The sequence below is a fragment of the Somniosus microcephalus genome, chromosome 7, assembly GCF_052327205.1.
Source record: "Somniosus microcephalus isolate GS21.2 chromosome 7, FLI_Smic_1.0, whole genome shotgun sequence".
Taxonomy (NCBI): Eukaryota; Metazoa; Chordata; class Chondrichthyes; order Squaliformes; family Somniosidae; genus Somniosus; species Somniosus microcephalus.
The window spans coordinates 16,608,993-16,630,455 of NC_140993.1; the positions used below are offsets into that span (position 1 = coordinate 16,608,993).

Genomic DNA, 21,463 nt, shown 5'->3' on the forward strand with positions numbered 1-21,463 from the left:
CTTGGTGTGCATGTACATAGATCCCTGAAGGCAGCAAGACAGATAGATAAGGTGGTTAAAAAGGCATATGGGATACTTGCCTTCATTAGCCGAGGCATATAATATAAGAGCAGGGAGGTTATGATGGAGCTGTACAAAACACTAGTTAGGCCACAACTGGAATACTGTGTGCAGTTCTGGTCGCCACACTATAGGAGGGATGTGATTGCATTGGAGAGGATGGAGAGGAGATTCACCAGGATGTTACCTGGGCTGGAGCGCTTCAGCTATGAAGAGAGACTGGACAGGCTGGGGTTGTTTTCCTTAGAGCAGAGAAGGCTGAGGGGGGACCTGATTGAGGTGTACAAAATTATGAGGGGCATAGATAGGGTAGATAGAAAGGAACTTTTCCCCTTAGTAGAGGGGTCAATAACCAGGGGGCATAGTTTCAAGGTAAGGGGTAGGAGGTTTAGAGGGGATTTGAGGAAAAACTTTTTCACCCAGAGGGTGGTTGGAATCTGGAACTCACTTCCTGAAAGGGTGGTAGAGGCAGGAACCCTCACAACATTCAAGAAGCATTTAGATGAGCACTTGAAACGCCACAGCATACAAGGCTACGGACCAAGTGCTGGAAAATGGGATTAGAATAGACAGGGCTTGATGGCCGGCACGGACACGATGGGCCGAAGGGCCTCTTTCTGTGCTGTATAACTCTATGATTGAATGGCGGAACAGGCTCGGGGGGCTGAAAGGCCTCCTCCTGTTCCTATGTTCCGAATCTTTATAAGTTAAGTAGGCAATCTGCTTTCTCAAACCACACAGAATGGTTTGGTTTGCAAACGATTGTTTCAGTGACTTTATTCTTAAAAAAGATTATCTGCTTAGGTGTCATCCTATTCTATTCAATTTTGTCGTACAGGATCACGGCAGTCTGTCAGCCCTGGAAATCGCCATTCTTCGTTTGTACCCACTTGCTGGGATTAGCTTTCCCAAATCTTTTCAAATCTTCTCACCCACACAGAAAATACATTATTTTTCGGTGAATAGAAGTAAATGTGTATGATAAGACATCCGGACTGATCTGGACTCCGGGACGATTGGTGGCAGGGGTCCGGAATCCGTAAAATGGTCCGGAATCCGGACACCCTGAGGCAGGCTTACCAAAAACCGGAAATAGCGCAACCTGGGCTCGGGCGTCTCCAGACTTCGGACATCAGAAACACATTCCGAAGTCCGGAAAAACCTGAAAGCCGGCTCGGCCTCTGTCCCAAGGTTGCAGGATTCGGGACGTTCTACCTGTATAGCACCTTTAACGTAAAAAAAAATATCCCCAGGCCACTTCACAGGAGCGTAATAAGGCAAAAAAATTGACACCGAGCCACATAGAGGTATTAGGACAGGTGATTAAAAGCTTGGTCTAAGAGGTAGGTTTTAAAGAACGTCTTAAAGGAAGGGAGATAAGCGGCGAGGTTTAGGGAGGGAATTCCAGAGCTTAGGGCCCAGGCAGCTGAAGGCACGGCCACCAATGGTGGGGCCAAGGGAGTGGGGGATGCGCAAGAGTCCCGAGTTACTGCACGCATTTCTTTAGAAAGCATTATAGTCTTGACCTCATGGCTCAGGATGGTCAGTTCATTGGCACTGGTATTCTCCAGGCTAGCCTGAGCCTGCAAGTCCTCAGAGCTCCACAGCCAATCTCTGTGCGACACCGGTGTGTTCCTGTTTGCAGGTTGAGGTTGAATCAGCATTAGAATACCTACCATAGGGACCGTCTTCCTCATCCGTTCAAAGTTCAATGTCCCCTTTATAAGGTCAGCAACCAGGGCTCAGTCCACAATGAGATCGTGCAAACAGCGGAGAAAATTACCTGACTCTTTCAGGACGCAGGTTTAAGAACATAAGAAACAGGCGCAGGAGTCGGCCAGTCGACGCCTCGAGCCTGCTCCGCCATTCAATAAGATCATGGCTGATCCAATCTTGTCCTCAACACCACTTTCCCGCTCTCTCCCCATACCCCTTGACTCCCTTGTAGTTCAAATGTCTGTCTATCTCCGCCTGGAATATATTCACTGACTCCGCCTCCACAGCTCTCTGGGGTAGAGAATTCCAAAGATTCACGACCCTCTGAGAAGAAATTCCTCCTCGCCTCCGTCTTAAACAGGCAGCCCCTTATTCTGAAACTATGCCCCCTAGTTCTAGATCCCCCCACTAGGTTTCTTAAGGTACATTGTCCTCAGCTGACAGACTAGCAATATTCTACTTGTGGATAATTAGCATCTTGCAAAGGGGAGTCCAGAGCCAAGGGGTCACAGTCTAAGGATAAGGGGTAAGCCATTTAGGACAGAGATGAGGAGGAATTTCTTCACCCAGAGAGTGGTGAACCTGTGGAATTCTCTACCACAGAAGGCAGTAGAGGCCAATTCATTAAATATATTCAAGAAGGAGTTAGATATAGTTCCTGAGGCTAAAGGGATCAAGGGATATGGGGAGAAAGCAGGGACAGGGTACCGAGTTTGGATGATCAGCCACGATCTCATTAAAGGGCGGAGCAGGCTCGAAGGGCCGAATGGCCTACTCCTGCTCCTATCTTCTATGTTTCTATGGCTAAGGAAGCCTTTAGCTACACAAGAGTTGATCTTAAATTTGAATTGTGTAATGACAAAAATACCTGGACAATTGAGCATTTTCAATGGCAACTTGCCCGTCTCCGCCCCTTGCCTCAGCTCATCTGCTGCTGTAACCCTCGTCCATGTGTTTGTTACCTTTAGACGCGACTATTCCAACGCTCTCCTGGCTGGCCTTGCATTCGTCGTAATCTCGTGCTCATCCAAAACTTTGCCCGTGTTCTAACCTCGCACCGAGTCCCGTTCACCCACCCCCTTGTGCTCACTGGGCTACATTGGCCTCCTAGTCCGGCAACGCCTCTATTTTAAAATTCTCATCCTTGTTTTCAAACCCCTCCATGGCCTCGCCCCTCCCTAACCTCCTCCAGCCCTACAGCCCTCCGAGATCTCTGCCCTCCTCCAATTCCAGCCTTTTGCGCATCCCCGATTTTCATCGCTCCACCATTGGCGGCCGTGACTTCAGCTGCCTGGGCCCTAAGCGCCCTAAACCTCTCCGCCTCTCTCTCCTTTTATGCTGCTCCTTAAAACCTACCTCTTCGGCCAAGCTAATATCTTCCTTATGTGGCTCGTGTCTAATAATGCTCGAAGCGCCTTTTGGACGTTCAACTACATTAAAGGTGCTATATAAATAACATAAGAACATAAGAAGCAGGAGCAGGAGTAGGCCATACGGCCCCTCGGGCCTGCTCCGCCATTCAATAGGATCATGGCTGATCCGAATCTAGACTCACGTCCACTTCCCTGCCCTCTCCCCGTAACCCCTAATTCCCTTATCTGCTAGGAAACTGTCTATCTCCGTTTTAAATTTATTTAATGTTGCAGCTTCCACAGCTCTCTGGGGTAGCAAATTCCATAGATTTACTACCCTCTGAGTGAAAAAGTTTCTCCTCATCTCAGTTTTGAAAGGGCAGCCCCTTATTCTAAGATTATGCCCCCTAGTTCTAGTCTCACCCATCAGTGGAAACATCCTCACCGCATCCACCCGATCAAGCCCCCTCACAATCTTATATGTTTCGATAAGATCGCCTCTCATTCTTCTGAACTCCAATGAGTAGAGGCCCAACCTACTCAACCTTTCCTCATACGTCAACCCCCTCATCTCCGGAATCAACCGAGTGAACCTTCTCTGAACCGCCTCGATAGCAAGTATATCTTTTCTTAAATATGGAAACCAAAACTGCACGCAGTATTCCAGGTGTGGCCTCACCAATACCCTGTATAACTGCAGCAAGACTTCCCTGTTTTTATACTCCATCCCCCTTGCAATAAAAGCCAAGATTCCATTGGCCTTCCTGATCACCTGCTGTACCGGCATACTAACTTTTTGTGTTTCATGCACCAGGACCCCCAGATCCCTTTGTACTGTAGCACTTGTAATGGCAAGTTGTTGTTCAGTTACAAACAATTTAACTTAATTCCTCACTCGGATGAATTCTGTTTGGGAACCTAGTCGAGATCATCAAAGGAAGACAACATTGTCACCATTCAGATGTTGGTGATTATTTGCCTTTCTTATGTGATTAAATAAATTGGATGAAATCCACGGCTATGCAATTTACAGATGTTTGAAGGAGTCGGTTTGAAGCCTTTTGTTCATATCTTGTGTTGTAAATTATTCAGTATTCACGTGATTGTATTTAAAAACAAAACTGAGTCTTCATTTTAGGCATTGCATTTGGATTTCTTTCTCGAGAGTTAATCTTGTGCTATACTTCTCATTTTTGTGGCGAGTTTTTAAGTGGACAGTGCCGTGTCAGCCGTGGCTCAGTGGGTAGCGCCCTCGCCTCGGAGTCAGAAGGTCGTGGGTTCAAGCCTCACTCCAGAGACTTGAGCACAAAAATCTAGGCTGACACTCCCAGTGCAGTGCTGAGGGAGCGCCGCACTGTCAGAGGTGCCGTCTTTCGGACGAGACGTTAAACTGAGGCCCGTCTGCTCTCTCAGGTGGACATAAAAGATCCCGCGGCACTATTTCGAAGAAGAGCAGGGGAAGTTCTCCCTGGTGTCCTGGCCAATATTTATCCCACAATCAACGTCACTAAAACATGATCCGGTCACTCACATTATTGTTTGTGGGATCTTGCTGTGTGCAAATTGGCTGCCGTATTTCCCACATTACAACAGTGACTGTACTTCATTGGCTGTAAAGCACCTTGGGACGTCCGGTGGTCATGAAAGGTGCTATAGAAATGCAAGTCTTTCTTATTGTTCTTCATTTTAGTCATTTGGATTTCTTTCTTGAGCGTTAATCTTATTCTATGCATCTCACTTTTGTGGCGAGGTTTTTTTAATGATCATTATTCAATTATCCAGCTATAGCTATTAATGAACAATGTTTTCTTTTTCCGCCCTCACCCCTCGCACCTCTTTTTACAGATAGCCCTGCTTCAACATGCACTGGGACCATTGTTCTCAAAGTACGTGATGGCAATGACCATTTACCAAACTTTGAGACTTTACGGCCCTGTATGTGTAGCGACACGAAATCCTTGACTCTCGCTGCTTCTGATCCAGATGGAGAACCGTATGGCGCGCCGTTCCGTTTTAAAATACTCCCTAATGCGAAGTGGCGGATAGGACATACCGATGGTAAGACCTGGGCTAGTGATCTTAATTTGGGGAGAAAAAAAATCTTCATTCCAGAAACTGGCTTAAACCATTTCTTTTTAGTCTTCTTTGGATATCTACTCATTTTGGCCTAGCAAACTATTTTGAATCCTGCTGATGATTCTGGCCTCTTGCACAGGGATTCCCTCCCTGAACCTCTCCGCCTGTCCGCCTCTGTCTCCTCCTTTAAGATGCTCCTTAAAACCTCCCTCTTGGACCAAGCTTTTGGTCACCTGCCCTAATTTCTCCTTATGTGACTCGGTGTCAAATTTTTATAACGTTCCTATGAAGCATCGTGGGAACTTTTGACTAGGTTAAAGGCGCTGTATAAATGCAAGTTGTTGTTGTTTAATTTGCCGGACTTTTTTTTAAGAAAAGATAAATGTACAGGAAACTCTTTTTTTACCGGCACCTAAATAACCGGAAATCTCTTAACCGGCAAAAATCAGGAGTAGGTTCAGGTAAGTTTTACTTCATACTGTATTAGTGGCCGTGAAAGCGGGGTTCCTGGATCTGTGGCTGTGTAACCGGGGTTCCTGCACCTGTTGCCATGCAACAGGGTCGCCTGGATCTGTGGCCGTGTACGGGGCTCTCGTACCTTAGTAAGTATACCTCTCTGTAATCCGGACTTTTTGATCAACCGGCACCACGCCAGTCCCGTCGGTGCCAGATAAAAACGAGTTTCCTGTACTCATTTAAACAGATTAACTTTGGGGCTGTGACTGCATCATTCATGCGCATGAGGGAGAAAGGAATAGAAGGATATGTCGACATATGGTGAGATGAAGTAAATAAGAGTGGGGGGAGGCTCGAGTGGAGAATAAACACCGGCATGGACCTGTTGGGCCGAATGGGCTATTTATGGTGCTGTAAATTCAACGTAATTCTATGTACGTAGGGGACAGAAGGATGCAGTACATAAAGCTTTGTAATGCAATCTTTCCTGTATATACTATCGGAGTAGCCAATGTTAGTATTACTAAAGGTAGTTAACTGTACCACAACTGTACAGTACAGTTTAACATCACCATATTCTGGGCCAGTAGTCCTGCAAAAAGATAAACTTGCATGAACGTATTCCATTTTGAATTTTTCTATAATGGTGTCAGCCGTGGCTCAGTGGGTAGCACTCTCGCCTCGGAGTCAGAAGGTCGTAAGTTCAAGTACCACTCCAGAGATTCGAGCACAAAAATCTAGGCTGACACTCCCAGTGCAGTGCCGGGGCAGTGCTGCGGGAGCGCCGCACTGTTGGAGGAGCATAGAGTCATAGAGTTATACAGCACAGAAAGAGGCCCTTCGGCCCATCGCGTCCACGCCGGCCATCAAGCCCTGTCTAATCTAATCCCATTTTCCAGCATTTGGTCCGTAGCCTTGTATGCTATGGCATTTCAAGTGCTCATCCAAATGCTTCTTGAATGTTGTGAGGGTCCCTGCCTCTACCACCCTTTCAGGCAGTGAGTTCCAGATTCCAACCATCCTCAGGTAAAAAAGTTTTTCCTCAAATCCCCTCTAAACCTCCTGCCCCTTACCTTGAATCTATGCCCCCTTGTTATTGACCCCTCTACTAAGGGGAAAAGTTCCTTTCTATCTACCCTATTTATGCCCCTCATAATTTTGTACACCTCAATCAGGTCCCCCCTCAGCCTTCTCTGCTCCAAGGAAAACAACCCCAGCCTGTCCAGTCTTTCTTCATAGCTGAAGCGCTCCAGCCCAGGTAACATCCTAGTAAATCTCCTCTGCACCCTCTCCAATGCAATCACATCCTTCCTATAGTGTGGCGACCAGAACTGCACACAGTACTCCAGCTGTGGCCTTACCAGCGTTTTGTACAGCTCCATCATAACCTCCCTGCTCTTATATTCTATGCCTCGGCTAATGAAGGCAAGTATCCCATATGCCTTTTTAACCACCTTATCCACCTGTTCTGCTGCCTTCAGGGATCTATGTACATGCACACCAAGGCCCCTCTGATCCTCTGTCTTTCCTAGGGTCTTACCATTCATTGTGTATTCCCTTGCCTTGTTAGTCCGTCCAAAATGCATCACCTCACACTTTTCAGGGTTAAATTCCATTTGCCACTGTTCCGCCCATCTGACCAACCCATCTATGTCGTCCTGTAGCCTGAGGCTTCCCTCCTCGCTATTTACCGCCCCACCAATTTTCGTGTCATCTGCGAACTTACTGATCATACCTTTTACATTCACATCCAAATCATTAATGTAGACCACAAACAGCAAGGGACCCAGCACCAATCCCTGCGGTACCCCACTGGACACAGGCTTCCAGTCACAAAAACAACCTTCGACCATCACCCTCTGCCTTCTGCCACTAAGCCAGTTTTGGATCCAATGTGCCAAGGCACCCTGGATCCCATGGGCTCTTACCTTCCTGACCAGTCTCCTATGCGGGACTTTATCAAAAGCCTTACTGAAATCCATGTAAACCACATCCACTGCACTACCCTCATCCACACACCTAGTCACCCCCTTGAAAAATTCAATCAAATTGGTCAGACATGATCTTCCCTTGACAAAGCCATGCTGACTATCCTTGCCTCTCCAAGTGGAGACTAATTCTGCCCCTCAGAATTTTTTCCAATAATTTCCCTACCACTGATGTTAGGCTCACTGGCCTGTAATTCCCTGGTTTATCCCTACTACCCTTCTTGAATAATGGTACTACGTTAGCTGTTCTCCAGTCCCCTGGCACATCCCCTGTGGCCAGAGAGGTTCTGAAAATTTGTGTCAGAGCCCCTGCAATCTCCTCCTTTGCCTCACATAGTAGCCTGGGATACATCTCGTCCGGGCCTGGGGATTTATCCACTTTTAAGCCTGCTAAAACCGCTAGTACCTCCTCCCTCTCGATGCTAATATGTTCAAGTATATCACAGTCCCCCTGCCCGATTTCTATGTCCACATCATCCTTCTCCATACTGAACACAGATGCAAAAATTTCATTTAAAACCCCACCTACATCTTCTGGCTCTACACACAGCTTGCCACTTTGGTCCCTAATGGGCCCTACTCTTTCCCTAGTTATCCTTTTGCCCTTAATATACTTATAAAACACCTTAGGATTTTCCTTTTTATATTGCTCGCCAGTGTTATTTCATGGCCCCTCCTCGCTCTCCTAATTTCTTTAAGTATCCCCCTGCACTTTTTATACTCCTAGGGCTTCCTCTGTCTTTAGTCCTTTGTATCTGCCAAAAGCCCCCCTTTTTTTCCTAATCCATTCTCGTATATCCCTTGACATCCAAGGTTCCCTGGGCTTGTTGGTCCCACCCTTGACCTTTACGGGAACATGTTGCCATTGTACTCTCTCAATTTCCTTTCTGAAAGACTCCCATTGCTCCGATGTGAATTTTCCTTCAAGTAGCTGATCCCAGTCCACATTGTACTGAGGGAGTGCTGCACAGTCGGAGGGGCAGTACTGAGGGAGTGCTGCACAGTCGGAGGGGCAGTGCTGAGGGAGTGCTGCACTGTCGGAGGGGCAGTGCTGAGGGAGTGCTGCACTGTCGGAGGGGCAGTACTGAGGGAGTGCTGCACTGTCGGAGGGGCAGTGCTGAGGGAGTGCTGCACTGTCAGAGGTGCCGTCTTTCAGATCAGACATTAAACTGTCTCTGTGCTCAGCTGGATGTAAAAGATCTCACGGTACTACTTCAAAGAAGATCCTGAGGGGTCTGGACAGGGTGGACGCAGAGAGGATGTTTCCTCCTATGGGAGAATCTAGAACTAGGGGTCACTGTTTAATAATAAGACAGAGATGAGGAGACATTTTTCACAGAGGGTCGTGAGTCTTTGGAACTCTCTTCCTCAGAGGGCGGTGGAAGCAGAGTCTTTGAATATTTTTAAGGCAGAGGTAGATAGATTCTTGATAAGCAAGGGGGTGAAAGGTTATCAGGGGGTAGGCGGGAATGTGGAGTAATCGGATCAGCCATGATCTTATTGCATGATGGAGCAGGCTCGAGGGGCCGAGTGGCCGACTCCTGCTCCTATTTCTTATGTATGTAAGAGCAGGGGAGTTCTCCCCGGTGTCCTGGGCCAATATTTATCCCTCAATCAACATCACAAAAAAAACATGATCTGGTCATTATCACATTGCTGTTTGTGGGAGCTTGCTGTGTGCAAATTGGCTGCCGCGTTTCCTACATTACAACAGTGAATACGTGTCAAAAACTACTTCATTGGCTGTAAAGCGCTTTGGGACATCCTGAGGTCGTGAAAGGCGCTATAGAAATGGGAGTCTTTCTTTTCTAAGCAATTAAATTAAAATTCCCAAAATATGCCCATCTTTTTGTGTCAATTACTTCAAAATTGTTCAAGTTAGTTTTCAGGATAAAAAGGGGCTACGGTAGCATAGTGGTTATGTTACTGGACTACTGATCCAGAGTCCTGGACTAATGATCCAGAGACTCGAGTTCAAATCCCACCACGGCTGCTGGGGAATTTAAATAAATAAATCTGGAATTTTTTAAAACGCTAGTGTCAGTAATGGCGACCATGAAACTATCGGGTTGTTGTAAAAACCAATCTGGTTCACTAATGTCCTTTAGGGAAGGAAATCTGCTGTCCTTACCCGGTCTGGCCGATATGTGACTCCAGACTCCCAGCAATGTGGTTGACTCTTAACTGCCACTCCTGAAATGGCCGAGCTAAGCCACTCAGTTGTAACAAACCGCTAGGAAAAAAGACCACACGGACTGCAGCGGTTCAAGAAGGCGGCTCACCACCAACTTCTCGAGGGCAATTGGGGATGGGCAATAAATGCTGGCCTTGCCAGCGACGCCCACATTCCAGGAACTTTTTTTAAAAATGAAGTTTGATTACGAAACCGTTAACCATAGCGGAAGTGGCAATTTTTTAGATGATGCTCTTGTGAGGAATGCAATGTTCATAACGATTAACACTTTCAATCCGTTTTTTTTTTACAGCAACTAGCATGGAGCTGGTTCCATTACAAGATTTATGGCCCGGAATTTTTACTGTCCCGGTATCGGTTGAAGACAACGATGGCAATGGCCACACCGTGAACCTTAATGTTAAAGTGGCCGATTGCCATACCAGCATGTGTTCTGAGAAATTATCTCAATCACCCGACGCAGCTCTCGGTGCTGCTGCCATCGGTCTCATGGTTCTCGCACTCCTGCTGCTGCTACGTAAGTTGAAAATGACCACGGCCAGTGTTTTATAGCTGGGCGTCCTAGGAGCGGCATAAACAAGGCTGAGGAAGCCATGGCCTTTCGAAAGGTGTCGCTCGTTGTGATACGGTTTGCCGTTGCTGCTTGATGGAGAGTGACGTGGGGCTGGATTGTCCATTGTGCGCCCGAGTTTCAAAACTTTTCTCCTTGGATATCCTTCTTCGTTCCTCTGGTGTCCCCCAAGGATCTGGGCAGCACGGTGGCATAGTGGTTAGCACTGTTGCCTCACAGCGCCAGGGACCCGGGTTCGAATCTGGCCTCGGGTGACTGTGTGGAGTTTGCACATTCTCCCCGTGTTTGCGTGGGTTTCCTCCGGGTGCTCCGGTTTCCTCCCACAGTCCAAAGATGTGCGGGTTAGGTTGATTGGCCATGATAAAAATTGGCCCTTAGTGTTAGGGGGGATTAAATACGTGGGGTTACGGGGATAGGGCTTGGGTGGGATGGCTGTCGGTGTAGGGACCGGGTGCTAGGGTTTAGATGATCAGCCATGATCTCGTTGAATGGCGGAGCAGGCTCGAAGGGCCGAATGGCCTACTCCTGCTCCTAGTTTCTATGTTTCTAAGGATCTATCCTTGGCCCCCCTCCTGTTTCTCATCTACATGTTGCCCCTTGGCGACATCATCCGAAAACACAGCATCAGTTTCCACATGTACGCTGATGACACCCAGCTCTACCTCACCCACTTCTCTCGACCCCTCCACGGTCCCTAAATTCTCAGACTGCTTGTCCGACATCCAGTACTGGATGAGCAAAAATTTTCTCCAATTAAATATTGGGAAGACCGAAGCCATTGTTTTCGGTCCCCGCCACAAACTCCGTTCCCTAGCCACTGACTCCATCCCTCTCCCTAACATCAGTCTGAGGCTGAACCACACTGTTCGCAACCTTGGTGTCATATCTAACCCTGAATTGAGCTTCCGACCACATATCCGCAGCATAACAAAGACCGCCTACTTCCACCTCCGTAACATCGCCCGTCTCCGCCCCTGCCTCAGCTCATCCGCTGCTGAAACCCTCATCCATGCCTTTGTTACCTCTAGACTTGACTATTCCAACGCACTCCTGGCCGGTCTCCCACATTCTAGCCTACGTAAACTTGAGGTCATCCAAAACTCAGCTGCCCGTGTCCTAATTCGCACCAAGTCCCGTTCACCCATCACCCCCTGTACTCACTGACCTACATTGGCTCCCAGTTAAGCAGCACCTCGATTTCAAAATTCTTCTCCTTGTTTTCAAATCCCTCCATGGCCCTCGCCCCTCCCTATCTCTGTAATCTCCTTCAGCCCCACAACCCCCCGAGATATCTGCACTCCTCTAATTCTGGCCTCTTGAGCATTCCTGATTATAATCGCTCAACCTTTGGTGGCCGTCCCTAAGCTCTGGAACTCTCTGCCTAAACCTCTCCGCCTCGCTACCTCTCCTCCTTTAAGACGCTCCTTAAAAACTACCTCTTTGACCAAGCTTTTGGGCAGCTGAGTTTTGGATGGCCTCAAGTTTACGTAGGGTGGAATGTGGGAGGCCAGCCAGGAGTGCGTTGGAATAGTTAGCCCTAATTTCTCCTTATGTGGATCGGTGTCAAATTCTTTGGCTTGCAATACTCCTGTGCAGCGCCTTGGGACGTTTTACTACGTTAAAGGCGCTATATAAATACAAGTTGTTGTTGTTCATAGAATCACATACCACAGAAGGAAGCCACTCAGCCCATCCTGCCTCAGCCATTGGTGGCCGTGCCTTCTGTTGCCTAGGCCTCTTGGCAGAGTTAGCCAATTAGACCCCATTCCGTCGCTCTTTCCTCGTAGCCCTGCAGTTTATTCCTCTTCAAGTATTTACCCAATTCCCTTTTGAAAGTTACAGGAAACTTTGTGCTATCCGGCACCGACGGGACCGAGCTGTTGCCGTCCCATCAAAACTGCCGGACAAACCAGCGCTAATGTTGAAACATACGGAGATTTTGAGCTCCGTATCTGGCAACAAACCCTGTTGCTTAGCAACAGCTTCTAAACAGTCGGCCGTACCTTGCAAGCGTCTCTGTAGCTTAGCAACAGCTTCAGCGAGACCTTGCAGAGCCTGACTGGTGGAAAAAAAAAAGCAACGAAAAGAAAAAAAACCTAACGAAATGGCTCCTGATTTTTGCCGGTGGCTCGAGCATTCTGGACAGTTAACCTCCGGATAAACCAAAGTTTCCTGTACTATTGAATCTGCTTCCACCACCCTTTATAGATGATCGCAACTCGATGCATAAAACAAATCCTCATCTCCACTCTTTTTTGTTGCCAGTTACCTTAAATCTGTGTCCTCTGGTTACCCACCCTTCTGCCACTGGAAACGGTTTCATACGAATTAGGAGCAGGAGTCGACCCCTCGAGCCTGCTCCGCCATTCAATAAGATCATGGCTGATCTGATTACTCCACATTCCCGCCTACCCCCGATAACCTTTCACCCCCTTGCTTATCAAGAATCTATCTACCTCTGCCTTAAAAATATTCAAAGACTCTGCTTCCACCGCCCTCTGAGGAAGAGAGTTCCAAAGACTCACGACCCTCTGAGAAAAAATTCTCCTCATTTCTGTCTTAAGTGGGCGACCCCTTATTTTTAAACAGTGACCCCTAGTTCTAGATTCTCCCACAAGATTCTCCTTATCTACTCATTTACTTACTTAATCTGGTTGAGAAGCTACCAAAATTGCAGACCTGATAAGTAAATTGAATTGTAAGAAACGGCCAGGCAAAGGAAGAACGTAATTGCTGCCGAAGAATTATATAAATAGCTTGTATTTCTACTTCAATAATAAATCGTACCTGAAGAGCAGAGTATGGCGTTGAGGCACAAGCCAAGTGTTTCCCCTTCGGTGTTCTGTCCCCGCCACAGTACTGAAACAGCCCTGATCACAAATCACGTCTACTGTGACTGTGGTGTACTATCCATCCTCCTCCTTCACGACTTGACAGTTGCCAGCTTGCAAATACATCGGAGAATCAGGCTGTATCTAGAAAAGTCAGCGGAGAAGTGAAAAAAAAAATAAGAGGTGCCAAGAGAGGGTATGAGAATAGAATGACAGCCAACATAAAAGGTAATCCAAAAGTCTTCTATAGGCAAATAAATAGTAAACGGGTAGTAAGCGGAGGGGTGGAGCCGATTAGGGACCAAAAAGGAGACCTATGCATGGAGGCCGAGGGTATGGCTGAGGTACTTGTACTGGCCGCGCTAGACGTGCTCCTATCTAGTTATCCAGCAAGTTAAACACTTATTCAAAGTAATTCCTTGTGAAGCCGTTTGCTGTTTTGAAGCTTTACTTGAACAAATTTGTGAAAAGATATTGCGTCTGGCCTAACATATGAGCTCAGATTACATTGGATTGTGAAACCCTCATGGAATTCTCCATTACTCAGTTCAGGTTCTTCCTGGAATTCTACTTCCTGGGATTCTGCTTCCTGAGTCACACAGGAAGCAAGGTAGAGAGGTCAAATGACCTCTCACAGGTAGAAAGGTCAAATGACCTCTGCTTCATACAAACACACTGCTAACACAATAACCACCACCAGAGGGTGCTATCTGCATGTAAAAATGCCCAGAACACTCCCCGTCTGGGGTCGTTCACGACTCCATATAGTCCGAACTCTACTTGTCACTGGAGTCCTCTGGCGACAAAAGAAGAACCATCTCAGAGACGGTCCGTCGGTGTCGACGATAGGATGCAGCTTCCGTAGACTGCTGTGAGGGGGTAGCTTGCGTTCTGCTACGCACAGTTCCAATCTGGGTATGGTGAGGTCTGGCTGGGGCGCCAACTTGCCTCTATCAAAGACGAAGCCAATTTTGCTTTGTCCTTCTTGAGTGGTGACCTTCAGATAAGCCACACTTGCAATGGCCTTAGCGGATGCGTCTGCAAAGACACAAAGCTCTTTGAATTGGGCATTTAAGGGAGAGAAAGACGAATAGCAGCGAGGTATTCAGATCTCCTGTAAGTCTTGGAGTGAGTCTCTCCATCTGTCCCACTCTGCTTCCATCCCTTCAGGGAGAGGTGAATCCCACTCTTCAGCGCGTGTGACGAGTTCCCTGAGGAGCAGCCTGCCTTGTATGGTGACAGGGGCTAAGAAGCCGAGCGGGTCGTATAGGCTGTTGACTGTAGAGAGCACTCCTCTACGTGTGAAGGGTTTCCTGGCATCTAAGACTTGGAACGTGAACGTGTCTGTTGCTATGTTCCAAGACACTCCTAGGCTACGCTGTAGGGGGAGGTCATCAGTGAAGAGGTCTAGGTCCTTGCCGTCCTTAGCACGATCATCAGGGGGGAATGCCTCCATCACTGCTGGTCTGTTAGAGGCTATCTTGTGCAGCCTGAGGTTGGATAGTGCAAGTAGTTCCTGGGCTTGTCCGAGGGTACTGATGGCCTCTGCTTCGGTCGGGAATGACTTCAGTGCGTCGTCGACATAGAACTCTCGTTCGATGAACCCTCTCACATCACTGCCAAAGTCGTCGTCTTCTTCCTTGGCAGCCCTCCTCAGTCCGTATATGGCGACAGCAGGGGATGGGCTATTCCCAAAGACATGGACACGCATTCTGTAGTCCACAATGTCTCTATTAGGGTCATTGTCCCGATACCACAGGAAGCAGAGGAAGTCTCTGTGGTCTTCTCTCACCACAAAGCAATGAAACATGTGCTGGATATCGGCAGTGATGGCGACGGGCTCTTTCCTGAATCTCATGAGCACTCCCAAGAGGCTGTTGTTAAGATCGGGCCCTGTGAGGAGTACATCGTTGAGAGAGACTCCCTGATATGGTGCACTGGAGTCAAACACCACGCGGACCTGACTACTGCATGGGGTAAGGTAGCTTGGATGACCATTCTCCAAGATGGAAGTCTTGAGTGTGCTCACCTGAGATGACTTGTTCTCTAGTGTGCGACGTCCTACAGGGTACACATTAACGAGGCATATCTTGGAGCATGCTCTTGCGCTCACTCCTTCTCCACACACCTCGGTGCACCTGGATGTAATCTCCAGACCAGCAGCTCCCTCTCTCTCCCCGCCATGCTCTGAGGCGGGAGGAGGCGACTCTGACTTCCAAGGAGCTGGGCCTAGGTGGAGTGCTGAAATGTGCCGATCACTTTCGCATTCTGTGCATTTTGCATCTACCTTGCAGTTCTTGGCGAGATGGCTCGTGGAAGAGCAGCACTTGAAACATATAGAGTTCTCTTTAAAATATTGTTTCCGATCTTCCAGGGACATCTCCCTGAAGCCTCTGCACTTCTTTAAAGGATGGGGCTTCTTGTGGATAGGGCATTGTTTGCTCATATCCTCAGATTTCTTCTGAACCTTTGTGTTCTCAGTTGAAGACACTTGCATTTTGTTGACAGATATTGGTGTCTTTCCATGTCTGTCGAACTTGTCTCTTCTGGCAAGTGCTGGGTGGGAGGAGAAGAGGTTGAAGCTGGGATCGTTCCTGGCTTTGGCTTCTTTACGGATGAATTTAATGAACGCAGAGAATGGTGGGAACGCCACGTTGTGCTTTAGCTTGAACTTTGATCCAAACATTATCCACTTCTCCTGCAGGTTAAATGGAAGCTTCTCAATGATGGGACTTACCCCTCTGGAAGTGCCTAAGTACGATAGACCGGGTAGGTAGCCGTCCTGCTTTGCGGCTTCGAGTTCCGACAGCAGATCCCCAAGGTCGCGGAGCTTCTGGGGTTCCTTACTCGTCAACCTCGGAAAGTTCTCCAACCTGTCAAAGAGAGCTCTTTCAATGGCTTCGGGCGAGCCGTAGCTTTCTTCCAGCCTCGCCCAAGCCTTCTTCAACCCCTCTGGCAGCTGTCCCACATTGGCCGCTTTTATCCTGCAGGCCTGTCCGGCGGACTCTGGGCCGAGCCACTTGATAAGGAGGCCGAGCTCCTCTCCTGCCGACAGGTCTAAGCCCGATATGGCATCGTGGAAGCAGGACTTCCAAGCCCGATAATTCTCCGGCCTGTCATCAAACTTAATTAACCCCGAAGTCACCAGCTGGGTGCGTGCAAGGTATTTGGCAAGGTCGTAGGTGCTGGGACCTGTGCCAGGGTTGCCTTGGCTGGGGGCACTGTTGGGGGTCTCAAGGAACCGAGAGGGGATTTGTCTCTGACTTTCTCTATTCGGCGTCCTATTCCTTTGCACCGTGTCTTCCGTTCTGCTGGGGGAGACTCTGCGGCTTGAGGCACGCCGTCTGCTTTGACCTTGGTTGGAAACTTGTGGCATGTTATATGAAGTGCTTGCGTCTGTAGAGATGTGCAGGCCTTCATCCCTTTCTCTTGTAAACTGTATGTCGGCATGGTCGCTTACGTAATCTATGGTGCGCTGTCGTGGACTCTGCCACGAAACGGGAATTAAAGGTTTGTAAGCTGTCTCGGGATCAGCTCCCTCCAAAATTGCCTCGAATACTTGTGTCTCAGCTAATGCAGCATCTGTCTCTTTTTGTTGCTGCAGAGCGTCTAATGTGGCTTGGAGACGGGTCTGTTCAGCCTGGCGTTCCACTTGGTGACGGGCTTGTTCGGCTTGGAGTCGGGCCTGTTCGGCTTGTGATTCAGCTTGGAGACAGGCCTGTTCGGCTTGGGATTCAGCTTGGAGACGGGCCTGTCTTACTTTTATTTCTATTTCACTGTTCGCATGCGCAGCTCTGGCTTGAGCTGCTACTAGCTTAGCCCGTGCTTTAGCGATGGCTATGCTTACTCTAGAACCACCTGATGACCGTGCACCAGCTTGCGATCTGACGCGACGGAGCTCATAGACCGATTGTCACCTTCTACAGTTTCGTCTGCCCGTTTAAGGTCTTCTCCTCACCGCAAAGTATTTTCGTTATTATCTTCTGACATGTTGATGTGAGGTAGGTGTGCTCTACGAGGTTAAGGCTTACACTGGGTTCCTCCTGCTCCACTCTTCACAGCTAGCCGTATTGCTATCTTTTCACTTTATCTTTTCACTGTACTGGCCGCGCTAGACGTGCTCCTATTTAGTTATCCAGCAAGTTAAACACTTATTCAAAGTAATTCCTCGTGAAGCCGTTTGCTGTTTTGAAGCTTTACTTGAACAAATTTGTGAAAAGATATTGCGTCTGGCCTAACATATGAGCTCAGATTACATTGGATTGTGAAACCCTCATGGAATTCTCCATTACTCAGTTCAGGTTCTTCCTGGAATTCTACTTCCTGGGATTCTGCTTCCTGAGTCACACAGGAAGAAAGGTAGAGAGGTCAAATGACCTCTCACAGGAAGAAAGGTAGAAAGGTCAAATGACCTCTGCTTCATACAAACACACTGCTAACACAACCACCACCAGAGGGTGCTATCTGCATGTAAAAATGTCCATAATGTCCAGAACAGTACTAAATGAGTACTTTACATCTGTCTGTCTTCACCAAGGAAGAGGATGCTACCATAGACATAGTAAAGGAGGAGATAGTGGAGACACTTGATAGGATAAAAATTGATGAAGAAGAGGTATTAGAAAGATTGGCTGTACTTAAATCACCAGGAGCGGTTGGGATGCATCCTAGGATGCTGAGTGAAGTGAAGGAAGAAATCGTGGAGGTGCTGGCCATAATATTCCAATCCTCCTTGGATACAGGGGTGGTGCCAGAGGACTGGAGAATTGCAAATGTTACACAATTGTTCAGAAAAGGGTGTAAGGATAAACCCAGCAACTACAGGCCAGTCAGTTTGACCTCGATAGTGAGGAAGCTTTTAGAAACGATAATCGGGGACAAAATTAACAATCACTTGAACAAATGTGAATTAATCATAGAAGCATAGAAGATAGGAGCAGGAGTAGGCCATTCGGCCCCTCGAGCCTACTCCGCCATTCAATGAGATCATGGTTGATCATCCAAATTCAGTACCCTGTCCCCGCTTTCTCCCCATATACCTTGATCCCTTTAGCCTTAAGAAATATATCCAACTCCTTCTTGAATATATTTAATGAATTGGCCTCTACTGCCTTCTGTGGTAGAGAATTCCACAGGTTCACCACTCTCTGGGTGAAGAAATTCCTCATCTCTGTCCTAAATGGCCTACCCCTTATCCTTAGACTGCGACCCCTGGTTCTGGACCCCCCGACCATCAGGAACATCCTTCCTGCATCTAGTCTGTCTAGTCATGTTAGAATTTTATAAGTTTCAATGAGATCCCCTCTCATTCTTCTAAACTCCAGCGAGTATAAGCCCAATCGACCCAATCTCTCCTCATACATCATTCCTGCCATCCCAGGTATTAGCCTGGTGAATCTTCGCTGCACTCCCTCCATGGCAAGAACATCCTTCCTCAGATAAGGCGACCAAAACTGCACACAATACTCAAGATGTGGTCTCACCAAGGCCCTGTACAACTGCAGCAAGACATCCTGTTCCTGTACTCAAACCCTCTCGCTACGGAGGCTAACATACCATTTGCCTTCCTAACCGCCTGCTGCACCTGCATGCTTACCTTCAGCGACTGGTGCACAAGGACACCCAGGTCTCGTTGCACTTCCCCTTCTCCCAATCTATTGCCATTCAGATAATACTCTGCCTTCCTGTTTTTGACGCCAAAGTGGATAACCTCGCATTTATCCACGTTATATTGCATCTGCCATGCTTCTGCCCAATCACCCAACCTGTCCAAATCATACTGGAGTTTCTCGGCATCCTCCTCACAGCACACACGCCCACCCAGCTTTGTGTCATCTGCAAACTTGGAGATATTACATCTAGTTCCCTCGTCTAACTCATTAATATATATTGTGAATAGCTGGGGTCCAAGGACCGATCCCTGCAGTACCCCACTAGTCACTGCCTGCCACTCGGAAAAAGACCCGTTTATTCCAACTCTTTGCCTTCTGTCTGCCAACCAGTTCTCTATCCAAGTCAATACCTTGCCCCCAATCCCATGTGCCTTAACTTTACACACTAATCTCTTATGCGGGACCTTATCGAAAGCCTTTTGAATGTCCAAATACACCACATCCACGGGTTCTCCCTTAGCTATTTTACCAATTACATCCTCAAAAAATTCCAGCAGATTAGTCAAGCACGATTTACCTTTTGTAAATCCATGTTGACTTTATCCGATCCGGTCACTGTTTTCCAAGTGCTCTGCTATTACATCTTTTATAATGGACTGTAGCATTTTCCCCACTACCAATGTCAGTAGTTCTGTAATTCTGTAATTCCCCGTTTTCTCTCTACCACCTTTTTTGAATAGTGGGGTAACATTAGCTACCCTCCAATCCATGGGTACTGTTCCAGATTCTATCGAATGTTGGAAGATGACCAGCAATGCATTTACTATTTCTAGGGCCACTTCCTTAAGTACCCTAGGATGTAGATTATAATCGAGGAAAACCAGCACGGATTTGTTAAAGGCAAATGGTGTTGAACCAACTTGATTGAGATTTTTGATGAGGCCGATGCGGTTGACGTAGTGTACATGGATTTCCAAAAGGCGTTCGACAAAGTGCCACATAATATGCTTGCCAGCAAAATTAAAGCCCATGGAATAAATGGGACAGTGGCAACCTGGATACGAAATTGGCTAAGTGACAGGAAACAGAGAGTAGTGGTGAACGGTTGTTTTTTGGACTGGAGGAAGGTACACAGTGGTGTTCCCCAGGGGTCGGTTCTAGGACCACTGCTTTTCTTGATACAGGTAGACTACCTTTTATCCGAACTTCCGAAAACCGAAACTCTCTAAAAACCGAAGGTTTTTTCGTTCAGCGTAAGTCGTGCGCACGACCTCGACCCCCGCCGCCGACCCCCCCCCCCCCCCGCCGACCCCGACTCCCGCGGACCCCGACGACCCCCACCCCCGCCAAATTTCCCAGTCTTATAAAATACCTTCCGAAATCCGAAATTTTCGGAAAACCGAAACACGGCTGGTCCCGAGGTTTTCGGATAAAGGATAGTCTACCTGTATATATTAATGATGACTTGGACGTGGGTGTACAGGGCACAATTTCAAAATTTGTAGATGAAACAAAACTTGGAAGTATAGTGAACAGTGAGGAGGATAGTGATAGACTTCAGGAATACATAGATAGGCTTGTGAAATGGGTGGACATGTGGCAGATGAAATTTAATGCAGAAAAGTGTGAAGTGATACATTTTGGTAGAAAGAATGAGGAGAGGACATATAAACTAAATGGTACAATCCTAAAGGGGGTGCACGAACAGAGAGATCTGGGGGTATATGTGCACAAATCGTTGAAGGTGGCAGGACAGGTTGAGAAAGCAGTTAAAAAGGCTTACGGGATCCTGGGCTTCATAAATAGAGGCATAGAGTACAAAAGTGTGGAAATTATGATGAACCTTTATAAAACACTGGTTCGGCCCCAACTGGAGTATTGTGTCCAATTCTGGGCACCACACTTTAGGAAGGATGTGAAGGCCTTAGAGAGGGTGCAGAAAAGATTTACGAGAATGATTCCAGGACTGAGGGACTTCAGTTACGTGGATAGACTGGAGAAGCTGGGGTTGTTCTCCTTAGAGCAGAGAAGGTTGAGAGGAGATTTGATGGAGATGTTCAAAATCATGAGGGGTCTGGACAGAGTAGAGAGAGAGAAACTGTTCCCATTGGCAGGATGGTCGAGAACCAGAGGACACAGATTTAAGGTGATTGGCAAAAGGACCAAAGGCGACATGAGGAAAAACTTTTTTACACTGCGAGTGGTTAGGATCTGGAATGCACTGCCTGAGAGGGTGGTGGAGGCAGATTCAATTTTATCTTTTAGAAGGGAGTTGGATAAGTACCTGAAGGAAAAAAATTTGCAGGGCTATGGGGAAAGGCCGGGTGAGTGGGACTAGCTGAGAGTCGGCACCGGCGCGACAGGCCGAATGGCTGCCTTCCGTGCTGTAATCATTCTATGATTCTATAACCTCTCTGCAGCCTTTGACACCTCAAACGCACCATCCTCCTCCAACACCTCCTCCGTTCAGTATTCGATTGGTTCCATTGTTGCCTATCCAGTTATAGCCAGAATATCTCCAGCAATGGTTTCTCTTCCTGCTCCAGGCACTGTTGCCTCTGGAGCCCTCCAAGGATCTAACCTTGGTCCCGCTCCACTTCCTCATCT

General features: G+C 47.7%; 1 protein-coding gene across 1 annotated transcript in view; it reads left to right on the forward strand.

The window, feature by feature from the left end:
• Positions 1–21,463, forward strand: part of LOC147114527 (desmoglein-2-like) — a 69,494-nt gene that overhangs the window by 38,768 nt on the left and 9,263 nt on the right. The window contains exons 12-13 of the mRNA XM_085993931.1: positions 4,974–5,186; positions 10,135–10,359. Of these exons, the coding sequence (XP_085850057.1) occupies positions 4,974–5,186; positions 10,135–10,359 (438 nt within the window). The remainder of the gene's footprint in view (positions 1–4,973; positions 5,187–10,134; positions 10,360–21,463) is intronic.